At 40.2% G+C, this 18602-nt stretch overlaps 1 protein-coding gene across 1 annotated transcript in view; it reads right to left on the bottom strand.

Annotated features, from left to right (window-relative positions):
- The window catches only part of AKAP9 (A-kinase anchoring protein 9), an 894005-nt gene that overhangs the window by 162618 nt on the left and 712785 nt on the right, over positions 1-18602 (bottom strand). The window contains exons 34-35 of the mRNA XM_053715709.1: positions 8695-8758; positions 7271-7386 (exon numbers count right to left, since the gene is read on the bottom strand). Of these exons, the coding sequence (XP_053571684.1) occupies positions 7271-7386; positions 8695-8758 (180 nt within the window). The remainder of the gene's footprint in view (positions 1-7270; positions 7387-8694; positions 8759-18602) is intronic.

The raw sequence follows: 18602 nt of genomic DNA, 5'->3' as shown, positions 1-18602 counted from the left end.
AGCCCTAGTGGAATGAGCTGTGATTCTTTCGGGAGGCTGCCGTCCGGCAGTCTCGTAAGCCAATCTGATGATGCTTTTAATCCAAAAAGAGAGAGAGGTAGAAGTTGCTTTTTGACCTCTCCTTTTACCGGAATAAACAACAAACAAGGAAGATGTTTGTCTAAAATCCTTTGTAGCATCTAAATAGAATTTTAGAGCGCGAACAACATCCAAATTGTGCAACAAACGTTCCTTCTTCGAAACTGGTTTCGGACACAGAGAAGGTACGATAATCTCCTGGTTAATGTTTTTGTTAGAAACAACTTTTGGAAGAAAACCAGGTTTAGTACGTAAAACCACCTTATCTGCATGGAACACCAGATAAGGAGGAGAACACTGCAGAGCAGATAATTCTGAAACTCTTCTAGCAGAAGAAATTGCAACCAAAAACAAAACTTTCCAAGATAATAACTTAATATCAACGGAATGTAAGGGTTCAAACGGAACCCCCTGAAGAACTGAAAGAACTAAGTTGAGACTCCAAGGAGGAGTCAAAGGTTTGTAAACAGGCTTGATTCTAACCAGAGCCTGAACAAAGGCTTGAACATCTGGCACAGCTGCCAGCTTTTTGTGAAGTAACACAGACAAGGCAGAAATCTGTCCCTTCAGGGAACTTGCAGATAATCCTTTTTCCAATTTTTGTGGTAAATCTTTCTAGTTACAGGCTTTCTGGCCTGAACAAGAGTATCGATAACAGAATCTGAGAACCCTCGCTTCGATAAGATCAAGCGTTCAATCTCCAAGCAGTCAGCTGGAGTGAGACCAGATTCGGATGTTCGAACGGACCTTGAACAAGAAGGTCTCGTTTCAAAGGTAGCTTCCATGGTGGAGCCGATGACATATTCACCAGATCTGCATACCAAGTCCTGCGTGGCCACGCAGGAGCTATCAAGATCACCGACGCCCTTTCCTGATTGATCCTGGCTACCAGCCTGGGGATGAGAGGAAACGGCGGGAATACATAAGCTAGTTTGAAGGTCCAAGGTGCTACTAGTGCATCCACTAGAGCCGCCTTGGGATCCCTGGATCTGGACCCGTAGCAAGGAACTTTGAAGTTCTGACGAGAGGCCATCAGATCCATGTCTGGAATGCCCCACAGTTGAGTGACTTGGGCAAAGATTTCCGGATGGAGTTCCCACTCCCCCGGATGCAATGTCTGACGACTCAGAAAATCCGCTTCCCAATTTTCCACTCCTGGGATGTGGATAGCAGACAGGTGGCAGGAGTGAGACTCCGCCCATAGAATGATTTTGGTCACTTCTTCCATCGCCAGGGAACTCCTTGTTCCCCCCTGATGGTTGATGTACGCAACAGTTGTCATGTTGTCTGATTGAAACCGTATGAACTTGGCCCTCGCTAGCTGAGGCCAAGCCTTGAGAGCATTGAATATCGCTCTCAGTTCCAGAATATTTATCGGTAGAAGAGATTCTTCCCGAGACCAAAGACCCTGAGCTTTCAGGGATCCCCAGACCGCGCCCCAGCCCATCAGACTGGCGTCGGTCGTGACAATGACCCACTCTGGTCTGCGGAAGGTCATCCCTTGTGACAGGTTGTCCAGGGACAGCCACCAACGGAGTGAGTCTCTGGTCCTCTGATTTACTTGTATCCTCGGAGACAAGTTTGTATAGTCCCCATTCCACTGACTGAGCATGCACAGTTGTAATGGTCTTAGATGAATGCGCGCAAAAGGAACTATGTCCATTGCCGCTACCATCAAACCTATCACTTCCATGCACTGCGCTATGGAAGGAAGAGGAACGGAATGAAGTATCCGACAAGAGTCTAGAAGTTTTGTTTTTCTGGCCTCTGTCAGAAAAATCCTCATTTCTAAGGAGTCTATTATTGTCCCCAAGAAGGGAACCCTTGTTGACGGAGATAGAGAACTCTTTTCCACGTTCACTTTCCATCCGTGAGATCTGAGAAAGGCCAGGACGATGTCCGTGTGAGCCTTTGCTTGAGGAAGGGACGACGCTTGAATCAGAATGTCGTCCAAGTAAGGTACTACAGCAATGCCCCTTGGTCTTAGCACAGCTAGAAGGGACCCTAGTACCTTTGTGAAAATCCTTGGAGCAGTGGCTAATCCGAAAGGAAGCGCCACGAACTGGTAATGCTTGTCCAGGAATGCGAACCTTAGGAACCGATGATGTTCCTTGTGGATAGGAATATGTAGATACGCATCCTTTAAATCCACCGTGGTCATGAATTGACCTTCCTGGATGGAAGGAAGAATTGTTCGAATGGTTTCCATTTTGAACGATGGAACCTTGAGAAACTTGTTTAAGATCTTGAGATCTAAGATTGGTCTGAACGTTCCCTCTTTTTTGGGAACTATGAACAGATTGGAGTAGAACCCCATCCCTTGTTCTCCTAATGGAACAGGATGAATCACTCCCATTTTTAACAGGTCTTCTACACAACGTAAGAATGCCTGTCTTTTTATGTGGTCTGAAGACAACTGAGACCTGTGGAACCTCCCCCTTGGGGGAAGCCCCTTGAATTCCAGAAGATAACCTTGGGAGACTATTTCTAGCGCCCAAGGATCCAGAACATCTCTTGCCCAAGCCCGAGCGAAGAGAGAGAGTCTGCCCCCCACCAGATCCGGTCCCGGATCGGGGGCTAACATTTCATGCTGTCTTGGTAGCAGTGGCAGGTTTCTTGGCCTGCTTTCCCTTGTTCCAGCCTTGCATTGGTCTCCAAGCTGGCTTGGCTTGAGAAGTATTACCCTCTTGCTTAGAGGACGTAGCACTTTGGGCTGGTCCGTTTCTACGAAAGGGACGAAAATTAGGTTTATTTTTGGCCTTGAAAGGCCGATCCTGAGGAAGGGCGTGGCCCTTACCCCCAGTGATATCAGAGATAATCTCTTTCAAGTCAGGGCCAAACAGCGTTTTCCCCTTGAAAGGAATGTTAAGTAGCTTGTTCTTGGAAGACGCATCAGCTGACCAAGATTTCAACCAAAGCGCTCTGCGCGCCACAATAGCAAACCCAGAATTCTTAGCCGCTAACCTAGCCAATTGCAAAGTGGCGTCTAGGGTGAAAGAATTAGCCAATTTGAGAGCATTGATTCTGTCCATAATCTCCTCATAAGGAGGAGAATCACTATCGACCGCCTTTACCAGCTCATCAAACCAGAAACATGCGGCTGTAGCGACAGGGACAATGCATGAAATTGGTTGTAGAAGGTAACCCTGCTGAACAAACATCTTTTTAAGTAAACCTTCTAATTTTTTATCCATAGGATCTTTGAAAGCACAACTATCTTCTATGGGTATAGTGGTGCGTTTGTTTAAAGTGGAAACCGCTCCCTCGACCTTGGGGACTGTCTGCCATAAGTCCTTTCTGGGGTCGACCATAGGAAACAATTTTTTAAATATGGGGGGAGGGACGAAAGGAATACCGGGCCTTTCCCATTATTTATTTACAATGTCCGCCACCCGCTTGGGTATAGGAAAAGCTTCTGGGAGCCCCGGGACCTCTAGGAACTTGTCCATTTTACATAGTTTCTCTGGGATGACCAACTTGTCACAATCATCCAGAGTGGATAATACCTCCTTAAGCAGGATGCGGAGATGTTCCAACTTAAATTTAAACGTAATCACATCAGGTTCAGCTTGTTGAGAAATGTTCCCTGAATCAGTAATTTCTCCCTCAGACAAAACCTCCCTGGCCCCATCAGACTGGTTTAGGGGCCCTTCAGAACCTTTATTATCAGCGTCGTCATGCTCTTCAGTATCTAAAACAGAGCAGTCGCGCTTACGCTGATAAGTGTGCATTTTGGCTAAAATGTTTTTGACAGAATTATCCATTACAGCCGTTAATTGTTGCATAGTAAGGAGTATTGGCGCGCTAGATGTACTAGGGGCCTCCTGAGTGGGCAAGACTCGTGTAGACGAAGGAGGGAATGATGCAGTACCATGCTTACTCCCCTCACTTGAGGAATCATCTTGGGCATCATTGTCATTGTCACATAAATCACATTTATTTAAATGAGAAGGAACTCTGGCTTCCCCACATTCAGAACACAGTCTATCTGGTAGTTCAGACATGTTAAACAGGCATAAACTTGATAACAAAGTACAAAAAACGTTTTAAAATAAAACCGTTACTGTCACTTTAAATTTTAAACTGAACACACTTTAATACTGCAATTGCGAAAAAATATGAAGGAATTGTTCAAAATTCACCAAAATTTCACCACAGTGTCTTAAAGCCTTAAAAGTATTGCACACCAAATTTGGAAGCTTTAACCCTTAAAATAACGGAACCGGAGCCGTTTTTAACTTTAACCCCTTTACAGTCCCTGGTATCTGCTTTGCTGAGACCCAACCAAGCCCAAAGGGGAATACGATACCAAATGACGCCTTCAGAAAGTCTTTTCTATGTATCAGAGCTCCTCACACATGCGACTGCATGTCATGCCTCTCAAAAACAAGTGCGCAACACCGGCGCAAAAATGAGGCTCTGCCTATGATTTGGGAAAGCCCCTAAAGAGAAAGGTGTCTAAAAAAGTGCCTGCCGATATAATCTTATCAAAATACCCAGATTAAATGATTCCTCAAGGCTAAATATGTGTTAATAATGAATCGATTTAGCCCAGAAAAAGTCTACAGTCTTAATAAGCCCTTGTGAAGCCCTTATTTACAATCTTAATAAACATGGCTTACCGGATCCCATAGGGAAAATGACAGCTTCCAGCATTACATCGTCTTGTTAGAATGTGTCATACCTCAAGCAGCAAGAGACTGCTCACTGTTCCCCCAACTGAAGTTAATTCCTCTCAACAGTCCTGTGTGGAACAGCCATGGATTTTAGTAACGGTTGCTAAAATCATTTTCCTCATACAAACAGAAATCTTCATCTCTTTTCTGTTTCTGAGTAAATAGTACATACCAGCACTATTTTAAAATAACAAACTCTTGATTGAATAATAAAAACTACAGTTAAACACTAAAAAACTCTAAGCCATCTCCGTGGAGATGTTGCCTGTACAACGGCAAAGAGAATGACTGGGGTAGGCGGAGCCTAGGAGGGATCATGTGACCAGCTTTGCTGGGCTCTTTGCCATTTCCTGTTGGGGAAGAGAATATCCCACAAGTAAGGATGACGCCGTGGACCGGACACACCTATGTTGGAGAAACCCCTTTCTCTGAAGAATCAAATGCACATCTTTATTCTTCAACCACCTCCAGTGGAGGCAAAGTAAAGACTGAGGTATGTGTGAAGTGGCTCTTTGGGTTTGGAAATCTTTGCCTCCTCCTAGTGGTAGAGAATTCCCAAGAGTAATGGATAATGGACTCTCACCACCTGTATGAAAGAAAGTACATGCCAAATGCAATTAGAATACAGGTGGCCCTCGTTTTACAACGGTTCAATTTACACCGTTTCAGAATAACAACCTTTTTTTCCAGTCATGTGACTGCTATTGAAAAGCATTGAGAAGCAGTGCATTTATTAAAATAGCCAGTAGGTGGAGCTGTCAGCTTGTGTTGCAGCAAAGCCAAGCAAGCTAAAATTAATCAGTTTAACCAGACCTGCGCTATCAAGCAGATTTCAAAGGAACAAGATCTTCCTGTCTATAAATCAGTCCAGATTGGAATGCATAAAAAGAACTGTTTGCAGAAAAATGTAAGTGAAGTCTGTGTTGTGATTAATTTATTAGGTTTATAATGCTGTTTAGCAAATGTTTTTGTTCATTTAACTTAGTTTAATTATATATTCTGTGATGTGTGATTTTTTAAATTAGTTTTATAATGCTGTTTAGCATTTAAAGTCTTCATTTCAAAGCTTTAAAAATAATGTATTAGGTGTTACTTATGACAATTTTGAGAGGGGCCTGGAACCTATCTCCCTCACTTCCCATTGACTTACATTATAAACTGGGGTTCAATTTACACTGGTTTACGATTTACAACCATTCCTTCTGGAACCTAACCCCGGCGTAAACTGTGGGCTACCTGTATATTTTTTTCAAGATGCTTGTGTTTGTAAAAATACTTTTGTTGAGAGTTATTGCAGCTAGAATACATTTTAACATGCACGTGACCTGCTGCCAGTGCTGGACGTCTTGCAAATGATTATTTGTTTAATATGCACACAATTTCAGTTGGTGGTGCATCACCTATACTGCAAGCAAAGTTCAGGAAACAAAATTGTAGCATACAACGTAAAGTCGTATCAGCCATGTGCGCATTCAAAGTTATCCAGGAAGAACAGCCTAGGAGCAGCAATAGCCTAGACACAAAGTGGTAGACAATGCAAACTCACAGAGTGAGACTGTAGAGTGCTGACATAAAAATCACCTATCGTCTGTTTCATCACTCACTACAGAGTTCCAAACTGCCTCCGGAAGCAGCATCAGCACAAGATATGTGCGTTAAGAGTTTCATGGACACCACTGGACTGTGGAACAATAGAAATGTCTTCTCTGGAGTGCTGAAATATGCTTCACTATTTGGCAGTCTAATGGAAGAATATGGGCATGGCGGATGCAAGAAGAACGCTACCTAGGCTTACTGTAAAGTTTGGTGTAGGTGGGATAATGATCTGGGATTGGTTTTCAGGGTTTGGGCTAGGCCCCTTAATTCCATTGAGGTTTGGTGTGGAGGAACTGAAGTGGCCTGCACAGAGCCCTGACCTCAACCCCACTGAATACGTTTGGGATTAATTGGAATGCCGTTTGCAAGCTAAACCTTCTAGTGCAATATCAGTGCCTCACAAATACTATTTTGGCTAAATAGCTAAAAATTCCCACAGCCACTCTACAAAATATTGTGGAAAGCCTTCCAAGTAGAGTGGTGGCTGTTATAGCTGCAAAAGTGTGTATGTGTGTGGGGGCAACTCCATGGTTTTGGAATGGGATGTCAAACATGTTCATATAGGTGTCCACATACTTTTGGCCATATAGTATATATCCCTTCAAATCTATTCTACCGTCACATACAACTAATTTTCCCAGGCAGATAATGCAATTTGAAGTTTGTTTGCACAGTCACATTTTACCTTTTAATGATAAAAAACTATTATCACTGCAAATAAAGTATCAACTCATATGACAAGGTTGGCCACTTTTGAATTACACGATGAGTGACAATGTATAGATCCGTTTGAATTTCTTTTATCTTAATTGTACAAGGTTGAGAATAAAACATGAATATTTTTCTAAACATTCATACCTTATATACTATGAATATATGGCTGCTATTTTACAATATACTTAGGAAATCCATGCCTTTACCTTTATTTTGTTTGGAATAAAGTCAGTTGAGAATTCATCATCACTTCGAACTCCATCTGGGCCTGGCTCAAAGTTATGAACAGTATATGTGCCTTGACTCCACTCAGAAGTTCCATCTATATAAAAAAAATAAAAAAACATGTGCTTTTACAGTAGATTTATATCTAGAGTACTGGCACCACAAAGCACACGCTTAGCAGTCAGAATAACACAGTACTTTAGGTGCTGCTTCTTGAAATCATTCTTTTTATGAAGTCCTGACATTTCATATAAGTCACAGGTAATAATAACATCTTACATTTCTTATAGTATGTTAAATGTAACATGAAAGTTGTATGTGTGTAGTGTTGTTATATACTGCATATGTACATATGGCTGTTTTGTACACAGATGAATTTGTGTGTGTTAGGTCAATAAAGATGTTGTGCATCACAGGGAAATGAATGCATATTTGTGCATTATCATGGATGTTTTGGCTGTGAACAGCATTAGTAACTATTACACTTTACCCAGTACTCTTTGCACATGGCGAGTCTGTTATTGTGACTAAGAAAAAAATGCATTATAGGTCATATCAGATATTCAGCTTTAGTAGCATAGTAAAAATGTAATATTACATCCTGGACAGTTTTATATTGCTATAAACACGTTATAAATATTTTTGTAAGAAAATGATAAAGCAGTAAAGGGACATAACCTTGTACCACACTCAGAAGTGATTAGACCCTTAAAATGAAATGCAAGTAGTATGTTGAAAAGTATTACATGTATGTATAGTTTTTATATTACATAAAGTACCTTTTTAGATCATCTTATCCTTTTTTACACAGATTCATGTATTTGTTTTTCTTGTGATAAAATGTGCCTTTACATCAGCTTGGATATTAATTCTGCCATTTATGGCTTAGAAACAATGCACACTCACGATAAATGTCAGACTCGGTCACAGCATGTGTGACATCACTTGGTCTCTTTGCATAGGCACGCTTGAATAATTAAATCACTGTTAGAAATTACACAGGTGTTGGCCCAGAGGATGGGAGCTCAGAAAAAGGAGATTAAAGAGACCCTGCATTGTAAAATTAGTTTCTCCTTAATGTATTCTCAATGACTTGTTAAATCAGGTTACAGAGTTTTAAATGTAATGGAAATTGCTACTTTATGTTTATTTTTGCATTTAAAATAACTGTTTTTGTGAACTGAAACCACCAGAAATAGCAAATCTGTTTATTTTATCTCACCCTCTGTATACAAAAAAGAACATACTTAGGGCACTACATTACAATTACAAGTGATGGTTTCAATGAGTAAAGCTATTTTAATTGCTAAAAATTAACCATTTATTTGAGGCGCTGCTATAACAATAACAGCAGCTACTGTAATAACTCAGCTTAGTTTAAGAATTTAAGACAAAATGAACTCACCACTAGAAGCTGTATCTGTGAACTTGCCTGAAGCAGGTAATGCTGAATCTGGAATAACGCCTCCCTAAATAAAAGGAGACAAACACATAAAATGTAACCATTAGATATTTATCATACCTAACATTGTAGTCTCTTGGGGAACGGAGGTTGTGTTGAGCGGTGGAGGGGTTCCCTTTAGTACAATGGTTCTGGGCAGTAAAGGGAGTATAGTGGTCCGGGGGTCAGGATAGAAAAGTCAAAACGTTCCTGATTCAGAAAGAGCATTAATGTAAACAATTTTGCAGTTTACTCATATTATCTCATTTGCTGCACTCTCTTGGTATCCTCTATTGAAAAGCATACCTTGGTAGGCTCAGGAGCAGCAATGCACTACTGGGTGCTAGCTGCTGATTGGTGGCTGCACGTATTTGCCTATTGTCATTGGCTCACCTGGGTGCAGCTAGCTCCCAGTAATGCATTGCTGTTCTTTGAAGTAAGAATGCCAAGAGAATGAAGCAAATATGGCAATAGAAGTAAATTGGAAAGTTGTTTGAAATTGTATGCTCTGTCTAATTCATCAAATAAATATTTGGGGTTTCATGTCCATTTAAATGCAATAGTGAACAACATGAGCTTATGGTTTATATTCACAACGAGGCTGAAATTGATAGCAGTGGGGTCCAGGAGGAAGGAGGTAAATAGTGGTTAAAGCGAATAGTGGGCTGCAGGATGTAAAGGGTTATTTGCAGTTTATTGTGAGTGAAGGTGGCAAGAAACTTTAAAGAATTTTATTGTCACCAAAAACATAATTTATGCTTACCTGATAAATTTATTTCTCTTGTAGTGTAGTCAGTCCACGGATCATCCATTACTTATGGGATTATATCTCTTCCCCAACAGGAAGTTGCAAGAGGATCACCCAAGCAGAGCTGCTACATAGCTCCTCCCCTCACATGTCATATCCAGTCATTCGACCGAAACAAGACGAGAAAGGAGAAACCATAGGGTGCAGTGGTGACTGGAGTTTAATTAAAATTTTGATCTGCCTTAAAAGACAGGGCGGGCCGTGGACTGACTACACTACAAGAGAAATAAATTTATCAGGTAAGCATAAATTATGTTTTCTCTTGTTAAGTGTAGTCAGTCCACGGGTCATCCATTACTTATGGGATACCAATACCAAAGCTAAAGTACACGGATGAAGGGAGGGACAAGGCAGGAACTTTAAAAGGAGGGAACCACTGCCTGAAGTACCTTTCTCCCAAAAATAGCCTCCGAAGAAGCAAAAGTGTCAAATTTGTAAAATTTTGAAAAAGTGTGAAGTGAAGACCAAGTCGCAGCCTTGCAAATCTGTTCAACAGAAGCCTCATTTTTAAAGGCCCAGGTGGAAGCCACAGCTCTAGTAGAATGAGCTGTAATTCTTTCAGGAGGCTGCTGTCCAGCAGTCTCATAGGCTAAACGTATTATGCTACAAAGCCAAAAGGAGAGAGAGGTAGCCGAAGCCTTTTGACCTCTCCTCTGTCCAGAGTAAACGACAAACAGGGAAGAAGTTTGACGAAAATCTTTAGTTGCCTGCAAATAGAACTTCAGGGCACGGACTACGTCCAGATTATGCAAAAGTCGTTCCTTCTTTGAAGAAGGGTTAGGACACAATGATGGAACAACAATCTCTTGATTGATATTCCTGTTAGAAACTACCTTAGGTAAGAACCCAGGTTTAGTACGCAGAAGTACCTTGTCTGAATGAAAAATCAGATAAGGAGAATCACAATGTAAGGCAGATAACTCAGAGACTTTTCGAGCCGAGGAAATAGCCATCAAAAACAGAACTTTCCAAGATAACAGCTTGATATCAATGGAATGAAGGGGTTCAAATGGAACGCCTTGCAGAACGTTAAGAACTAAGTTTAAGCTCCACGGCGGAGCAACAGTCTTAAACACAGGCTTAATCCTAGCCAAAGCCTGACAAAAAGCCTGAACGTCTGGAACTTCTGCCAGACGCTTGTGAAGAAGAATAGACAGAGCAGAAATCTGTCCCTTTAACGAACAAGCGGATAAGCCCTTTTCTAAACCCTCTTGTAGAAAAGACAATATCCTAGGAATCCTAACCTTACTCCATGAGTAACTCTTGGATTCGCACCAATATAAATATTTACGCCATATCTTATGGTAAATTCTTCTGGTAACAGGTTTCCTAGCCTGTATTAAAGGGACAGTCAACCCAAATTTGCAAATAGGTCATTCTTATAAAGTTGCTAACGATATTTAGTTTGCACTGTAGCATATTTTATTATCCTAAATAGTTTATAAGCATTAGCACTTACTTGTTTGTTACTTGCTGTTTAAAATGCCCGCCTGCCCCCTCCCATATTTCGTCATCATGATCCTCAGTTTCTTCAGTGTTCAGCTCTAACTCGGATATTTCTCGCAATTCCACGCTCCCTGTGATTTTGCGCATGCGCATTGCGTTGCTAACACTAGGGGGAAGGAACTCAAGATACTCTCTCATGTTCCGGTACGTCTGATATTTCAGACGTACCAGTGTGCTGCCAGTAATCTGTGAACAGTCTCCGGCAGTGTGTACTAATTGATCTAATAGAGGGTACATAGGAAGCAGCTAAATGATGTCTAGAGCTCTATCTTACATTAGTACATTACTGCAATTATTGCCCACCACCGCATCTGCATGTTTTAAACATTTAGCTGTCAAGAAATAGGGCTGCAACGCATCGCGTAGCAGTTCTCTGGTAACAAAGAATGTGTTGTCTTTTCTGTGTAACAGAGACAGCTGTTTATTGGCAGCTTAGTGTTCTTTCGATAACTGAATAAAATACAATTGCCATTCCTTTGACCTACCCTAGAATCACTGTTAGTAATCACCTCTTCTTGCAATCCTTCATACTTGCGTGACCTCTCTATTACTACTTTCATTTTTACTAAAAAAAAATGTATAGGCTGTATTGATCTTTATTCCGTTGTATCCTATTTTAGTATAGCCTCTTACTACTGTAAGTCGTTTGTCATGTTCCTTTATTATTTTGTTTTGGTACATTTGGTGCAAAACACATCACCAAGTCTCCCCTGCCTGAAGGATTTCTAAGCTCCCTCTATTCCCTCAATTATCGAAAGAAAACTCCGCTGCCAGTAAACAGCTGTCTCTGTTACACAGAAAATTAACCATTTAGCTGTCAAGACATATTGTATTATACATTTTGTTGCAAACCAATTCTCCCCTGCCTTCTCTGGTAACAAAGAATGTGTTACGTCTTTTCTGTGTAACAGAGACAGCTGTTTACTGACAGCGGAGTTTTCTTTTCATAATTGAGGGAATAGAGGGAGCTTAGAAATCCTTCAGGCAGGGGAGAATTGGTGATGTGTTTTGCAAAATAATGTATGTGTGTTATTAAATACATACATGTGAAAAGATTAAATATATAATAGATAAGAATAGATGAACTAAGTATACTATTATCACCATCTCTCTCTTCTTCTCTCATACGTCTATAGTTATTTTTTAGGAGATTTATAAATAACTAGTAGAATATGCTGCACACATTTGAGTAACAGAGAGTCAGTTTCTAATTACTTGTACTCCAGCTGAACTTTGGCGTTTTCTTTGACTTTCTACCTAATGTATGTGAGCTGTGTGCCGTGCACGGCAGAAGTGTATTCATAGACACTAAGAGAATGAAAAGTCCAGACCGGCTCCTTTTGGTGCCAACAAAAATGAGGGCTAGCAGAATGTATTGACCAAAGGCAACACTTTGCTATTCACCCTAATTAGCTCAAATTGCTCCTTCGCACTAGGGAAGAATGCAGTGCTTGCACAGTAAAGAGTGTGGCAAACACCCTAGAATTATGACTGACATAATATAAGTATTATAGTTTCCCACAATGGAATGCATGAAAATTACAAGCTCGACTTTTTCTGGGATTCATGTGTGCAGAACTGTAGATGTGTTTGTATTTATGTGTTGTCCTATATCAGTTGCTTTTTATATATAAACCAGTGGGTTTTTCCCTGGACTATTTATTCACTTGGTTACCAAGCAACACATGAATCCCAGAAAAAGTCGAGCTTGTCATTTTCATGCATTCCATTGTGGGAAAATATAATACTTATATTATGTCAGTCATAATTCTAGGGTGTTTGCCACACTCTTTACTGTGCAAGCACTGCATTCTTCTATTGAAGATAATGATGATCACACGGTCTGGCTGTCTATCTACACAACTATATTTTACATCTAGTAGCTAGTATCATTATTAATCTTACTGAAAAAATATGTTTTATGCAGATAACTCCACATATTTATTTTTTTCGCAATAATTAGATACATTTATTTCAGTATAAAAGTTACAGAACCATTTCAGTGAATTGTATTGTCTATTCTGTATAAAATGGTAAATGGTATAGTACATGCTTCAACATATGCCTTACAGTTACTGATTAGAAGCAGTGCGCAATATAAAATAACAGTTTTATTTCAGAACAGTCATGTATGTTGAAGCATGTACTATATTTTAATATAAGCTCTGGACAGCAGAGTCCTAAAGCAAAAAAATAAAGGAGTTGTAAAGCAAAAGGCATTTCCTGCAAAGCCTCGGGGAATAAAACACTGAGCTCAGATCCCTGGTGCGAAGGAGCAATTTGAGCTAATTAGGGTGAATAGCAAAGTGTTGCCTTTGGTCAATACATTCTGCTAGCCCTCATTTTTGTTGGCACCAAAAGGAGCCGGTCTGGACTTTTCATTCTCTTAGTGTCTATGAATACACTTCTGCCGTGCACGGCACACAGCTCACATACATTAGGTAGAAAGTCAAAGAAAACGCCAAAGTTCAGCTGGAGTACAAGTAATTAGAAACTGACTCTGTTACTCAAATGTGTGCAGCATATTCTACTAGTTATTTATAAATCTCCTAAAAAATAACTATAGACGTATGAGAGAAGAAGAGAGAGATGGTGATAATAGTATACTTAGTTCATCTATTCTTATCTATTATATATTTAATCTTTTCACATGTATGTATTTAATAACACACATACATTATTTTGCAAAACACATCACCAATTCTCCCCTGCCTGAAGGATTTCTAAGCTCCCTCTATTCCCTCAATTATGAAAAGAAAACTCCGCTGTCAGTAAACAGCTGTCTCTGTTACACAGAAAAGACGTAACACATTCTTTGTTACCAGAGAAGGCAGGGGAGAATTGGTTTGCAACAAAATGTATAATACAACATGTCTTGACAGCTAAATGGTTAATTTTCTGTGTAACAGAGACAGCTGTTTACTGGCAGCGGAGTTTTCTTTCGATAATTGAGGGAATAGAGGGAGCTTAGAAATCCTTCAGGCAGGGGAGACTTGGTGATGTGTTTTGCACCAAATGTACCAAAACAAAATAATAAAGGAACATGACAAACGACTTACAGTAGTAAGAGGCTATACTAAAATAGGATACAACGGAATAAAGATCAATACAGCCTATACATTTTTTTTTAGTAAAAATGAAAGTAGTAACAGAGAGGTCACGCAAGTATGAAGGATTGCAAGAAGAGGTGATTACTAACAGTGATTCTAGGGTAGGTCAAAGGAATGGCAATTGTATTTTATTCAGTTATCGAAAGAACACTAAGCTGCCAATAAACAGCTGTCTCTGTTACACAGAAAAGACAACACATTCTTTGTTACCAGAGAACTGCTACGCGATGCGTTGCAGCCCTATTTCTTGACAGCTAAATGTTTAAAACATGCAGATGCGGTGGTGGGCAATAATTGCAGTAATGTACTAATGTAAGATAGAGCTCTAGACATCATTTAGCTGCTTCCTATGTACCCTCTATTAGATCAATTAGTACACACTGCCGGAGACTGTTCACAGATTACTGGCAGCACACTGGTACGTCTGAAATATCAGACGTGCCGGAACATGAGAGAGTATTTTGAGTTCCTTCCCCCTAGTGTTAGCAACGCAATGCGCATGCGCAAAATCACAGGGAGCGTGGAATTGCGAGAAATATCCGAGTTAGAGCTGAACACTGAAGAAACTGAGGATCATGATGACGAAATATGGGAGGGGGCAGGCGGGCATTTTAAACAGCAAGTAACAAACAAGTAAGTGCTAATGCTTATAAACTATTTAGGATAATAAAATATGCTACAGTGCAAACTAAATATCGTTAGCAACTTTATAAGAATGACCTATTTGCAAATTTGGGTTGACTGTCCCTTTAAGGTATCAATAACCGACTCCGAGAAGCCACGCTTTGATAGAATCAAGCGTTCAATCTCCATGCAGTCAGCCTCAGAGAAATTAGATTTGGATGGTTGAAAGGACCCTGAATTAGAAGGTCCTACCTCAGAGGCAGAGACCATGGTGGACAGGATGACATGTCCACTAGGTCTGCATACCAGGTCCTGCGTGGCCACGCAGGCGCTATCAGAATCACAGATGCTCTCTCCTGTTTGATCTTGGCAATCAGTCGAGGAAGCATCGGAAATGGTGGAAACACATAAGCCATGTTGAAGACCCAAGGGGCTGTCAGAGCATCTATCAGCACCGCTCCCGGGTCCCTGGACCTGGATCCGTAACAAGGAAGCTTGGCGTTCTGGCGAGACGCCATGAGATCCAGATCTGGTTTGCCCCAACGATGAATCAGTTGAGCGAAGACCTCCGGATGAAGTTCCCACTCCCCCGGATGAAAAGTCTGGCGACTTAGAAAATCCGCCTCCCAGTTCTCCACGCCTGGGATGTAGATCGCTGTTGTTATAGTTTAGGGAGAATGGGGGGATTTTGGCATTTAAGCCAAGTGTAGAATTATACACACATTATTAGAATAAATAATAGAAAATTAAATTAACACTTTATTTAACAAATATGCAAAAACAAACATTACCATAGGTAGATACTATAGTTCAAAAAGAGTCTGGGTATAATTCCTTCCAGTCCCCACAGGTGTGATTTAATCAATACAGTATCTATCTATAATTAAAAAAGATACTATTAAGGCCATAAAGAAACATGGGAATTCCACTACCAGTTTCTATAAGTCAGTTGCCTTTGAATAGCATCTATATTAAAATAAGGGCTATAGAGTCTGTAATGGCGTGTGATTTTAATCAGCTAGTATTAGGAAAAACGAAAAAAGTAGGATGCTTAGTGATTCACAATCAATCCATTCCCAACAGTATTCACACTGTCTGTAAAGCTGTGCGCTCAAAGGCGACCTCCTACCTGCGTACCGCTCTGATTTAACAGAGTCGGCCGATTTCTGACTAAATTCCCTATATACAATATCTATATGTCACACACACATCACAGCATACAACTATTATGAACAATACTACTGGTCATTCCATTATCCTCTTAGTCTATATCAGTAAAAAGAGGTGACCCTGTTTGTAGTGGATACAAATTGGAGCTATAAATATGTGAAAGAGAGGTAACTAAAAAGCTGTCATTAGCCTTACTAGTTTCCGCAAATATTCTACTGTCTAGTATATGCCCCAATAGGAGCTGTAAAGTTATCCCCAAATTTTAGCAACAATTGTATCCAGAGCGGATATAACTTAAAACAAAGCCGCTCGTGTATGCTGTGTAGTTGCTAGCAACCACGCTCAAACAGACTCCGCCCGCTGACGCGTTTCAGTCACTGTAACGTGACTTCGTCAGGGCATAGGGCCAGCCCAACGTTAGGCCACGCTATTTGTACCCGATGGTTGTCAAGGTAACGGTTTGTGGCTCCACGGATATTCTGTGGAAGTGTTAAAAAACCGCTTGGCATTTTATTAATCATCTCTTGTCAGTCATTTTACTGAACGTAATTTGTGTAAGTTTTTCGCCACCTATTATATAAAGGCTGCTACCAAAGTCATCGCAAGTAAATATTTCATGTATGTTTATACTCAATTGTGTATATTGGCTTTGTTATTTAGTATTATTCACAATAAAATTCTTAATCCTTGTCCTTATTACTTCCCATTTGTATGTGTCTAATCATAAGAGTGTTGGTATAAGTGGATATATCTTATCATAATAGCTTGTACTTAACTTCAGCAAGTTCATTAATATCTATCTGGAAGGTAATGTCTAAAGAGTTAAAGAGTCTATCTAAGCCAGGGAACCAATCACTTATCCCGAACTTGTGTGATACAGCTCCAATATCTTTGTTGAACTAGAACTAGAAAAAATTATCTAGTTAGTATCAGACACCAATCATTATCATCATTTCTGTTAGTATCATAACACTGATCATTATCATCATTCCTGTTAGTGTGATCTTTATCTAGTATAATATAACTGCTGCATCACTTTGCGACATATTCCTTCAGGATAGAAATGCTAGTGTTTGTTACAACAGGGATTACAAATGTCCCTATTATTTATTTAAGATATATAGATTATATTATAACACTCCAACTAAATAAGGACTAATGTGAATAAACCTATTGCTATGTGCATTTTTAAGGAGTATCCAGACATAACTTAAAGCCAAATACATGTATGCAATGTGTGTAGTGGTTTATAAAAAGCATTTAAATGACATTGCCTCATTTAATCCTCGTGGTGCTGAGGACTGTAATTCGTGAATCCATCTACACTCTTTTTGTAGTAACATCTTAGTGATGTCTCATTTTCTGCCTTTTACTTTGAGTTGTTCTATAGCAAAGAAAAATATGTCATATTTGTGTCCCAGGTGTAGGTGATTGGTTCCCTGGCTTAGATAGACTCTTTAACTCTTTAGACATTACCTTCCAGATAGATATTAATGAACTTGCTGAAGTTAAGTTCAAGCTATTATGATAAGATATATCCACTTATACCAACACTCTTATGATTAGACACATACAAATGGGAAGTAATAAGGACAAGGATTAAGAATTTTATTGTGAATAATACTAAATAACAAAGCCAATATACACAATTGAGTATAAACATACATGAAATATTTACTTGCGATGACTTTGGTAGCAGCCTTTATATAATAGGTGGCGAAAAACTTACACAAATTACGTTCAGTAAAATGACTGACAAGAGATGATTAATAAAATGCCAAGCGGTTTTTTTAACACTTCCGCAGAATATCCGTGGAGCCACAAACCATTACCTTGACAACCATCGGGTACAAATAGCGTGGCCTAACATTGGGCTGGCCCTATGCCCTGACGAAGTCACGTTACAGTGACGGAAACGCGCCGGCGGGCGGAGTCTGTTTGAGCGTGGTTGCTAGCAACTACACAGCATACACGAGCGGCTTTGTTTTAAGTTATATCCGCTCTGGATACAATTGTTGCTAAAATTTGGGGATAACTTTACAGCTCCTATTGGGGCATATACTAGACAGTAGAATATTTGCGGAAACTAGTAAGGCTAATGACAGCTTTTTAGTTACCTCTCTTTCACATATTTATAGCTCCAATTTGTATCCACTACAAACAGGGTCACCTCTTTTTACTGATATAGACTAAGAGGATAATGGAATGACCAGTAGTATTGTTCATAATAGTTGTATGCTGTGATGTGTGTGTGACATATAGATATTGTATATAGGGAATTTAGTCAGAAATCGGCCGACTCTGTTAAATCAGAGCGGTACGCAGGTAGGAGGTCGCCTTTGAGCGCACAGCTACTGACGGGTGTGGAATGGAATGAAGGGCACGGCAAGCATTTAGAAGTTTTGATAACCTGGCCTCCGTCAGGTAAATTTTCATCTCTACAGAATCTATAAGAGTCCCTAGGAAGGGAACCCTTGTGAGTGGTAATAGAGAACTCTTTTCCACGTTCACCTTCCACCCATGCGACCTCAGAAATGCCAGAACTATCTCTGTATGAGACTTGGCAGTTTGAAAACTTGACGCTTGTATCAGAATGTCGTCTAGGTACGGAGCCACCGCTATGCCTCGCGGTCTTAGTACCGCCAGAAGTGAGC

This window comes from Bombina bombina, chromosome 5 (genome assembly GCF_027579735.1).
Source record: "Bombina bombina isolate aBomBom1 chromosome 5, aBomBom1.pri, whole genome shotgun sequence".
Classification (NCBI taxonomy): Eukaryota; Metazoa; Chordata; class Amphibia; order Anura; family Bombinatoridae; genus Bombina; species Bombina bombina.
Note: the sequence above shows the minus strand (reverse complement) of the source record. Positions and strands in the feature narration are given on the sequence as shown.